Source organism: Emiliania huxleyi (genome assembly GCF_000372725.1).
Source record: "Emiliania huxleyi CCMP1516 unplaced genomic scaffold EMIHUscaffold_303, whole genome shotgun sequence".
Lineage (NCBI taxonomy): Eukaryota > Haptophyta > Isochrysidales > Noelaerhabdaceae > Emiliania > Emiliania huxleyi.
The window spans coordinates 36,900-38,212 of record NW_005199744.1 but is presented as its reverse complement, the minus strand read 5'-3'; the positions used below and the strand labels follow the sequence as shown (position 1 = coordinate 38,212).

At 70.8% G+C, this 1,313-nt stretch overlaps 1 protein-coding gene across 1 annotated transcript in view; it reads left to right on the top strand.

Annotated features, from left to right (window-relative positions):
* Positions 1 to 324, top strand: part of EMIHUDRAFT_116661 (hypothetical protein) — a gene marked incomplete at both ends in the record, with an annotated part of 5,562 nt that extends 5,238 nt beyond the window's left edge. The window contains one exon of the mRNA XM_005774938.1: positions 97 to 324. Coding sequence (XP_005774995.1) covers positions 97 to 324 — 228 coding nt within the window. The remainder of the gene's footprint in view (positions 1 to 96) is intronic.
* Positions 325 to 1,313: the final 989 nt, after the last annotated feature.

Sequence of the window (1,313 nt, the reverse complement as noted above, 5' to 3'; positions counted from 1 at the left end):
CCCGCGACCGACCGCTACGACCCGGCGCGGCTGCCACCCGCCGCCCCTGACCCCGCCCCTCTCCCTCCCCCCTCAACCTGTTCTGACCCTTCCCAGGCGCGCCTGTGGCTGGCGGCCACGTCCCTCGCCCTCACAGCCTCGCGGTCTCCCGCCGTGGCCGCGCCGCCGCTGCCGCCGCCGCTGCCGCCGCCGCCCTCGCCGCCACCCGCATTGGCAGCCGGCACCGACCCGGGCCTCGCGCGGGCAGGGGCGGGCGAGCCCGTAGAGACGGGAGCGGCCGCTGCCGCGGACGCCGACGCAGGCGACGCTTCAGCCAAGCGATAGTACTGTCTTATTGGTGTCTCTGCGAGGCCTCCCTCCCGTCCGCTCTGTTCAGTACTCTATTACGTGTTCGGTCTCTTCGAGAGGGTGACTCACAGCGCCGCGCGAGAGCGAGATTGCAACTGCATACGTGAGACGACGCGATAAGGGGTGTGGGGGAGTTGTAGAGACGAAACAGGGACGTACGTGACAAAGAAAATGAAAATTTATGCGGTGGGGGGCCGACGGCACAAGCGCGCACAGACGAGCTGAACGTAAGTTCGAACACAGGGACAAGATGCGCCACGCACTCACAGACGGCCCCCCTCTCGCCTCTGCACTGTGACGATTTGTGTCGGCGCGCTCGCTCCAATACTTCCAGTTACCACCGCAGAATGGATTGGCGGGGCGCATCGCGCATCAGCCTACGCTCTACCTCCGTGCTCATGCGCCCCAGCCGTGCGCGCGCGCCACGCGCTCGAAGGCCGCCCGCGCCTCGCGCTCGGCGTAAGGGACGTGCGCCCGCACCGGGTCGAGCCGGCCGCCACCGTCGGCAAAGGCCGAGCGCACGAGGAGGAGAACGCCCTCCATCGAGAGCTCGGCGTTCCAGCCCGACGTGGTGAGCGTCTCGAGGCAGACGGAGCCGCCGACCGTCACGTGGCCGGTGTGGAACTCGAAGCGAGGCGAGACGACGCGCACAAACGGCGGCGCGGCAGGGTAGTCGCCCGAGAAGGCGACCTCGAGCTGGACCGCCTCCGACTCGCCGGTCCGGCGGGCGTGGTCGACGAGCTCGCGCGCGAGTCCGTGCCCGGCTCGGGCTGCATCGCCACGCGCCACACGTAGCAGTCTGCCTCGTCCGGAAGCTCGACGGTCCAGCCGTGCTCCGCGCGCGCCAGCTGCCGCAGCTCCTTGGTGACGCGCCGCGTGGCCACCGCCGTCGACGCAACGGCCGCGGGCCGCGCGTTCCGACTCGGCACTGCCCGCGCCGGGTTGGAGCCGGCGCTGCTGGCCGC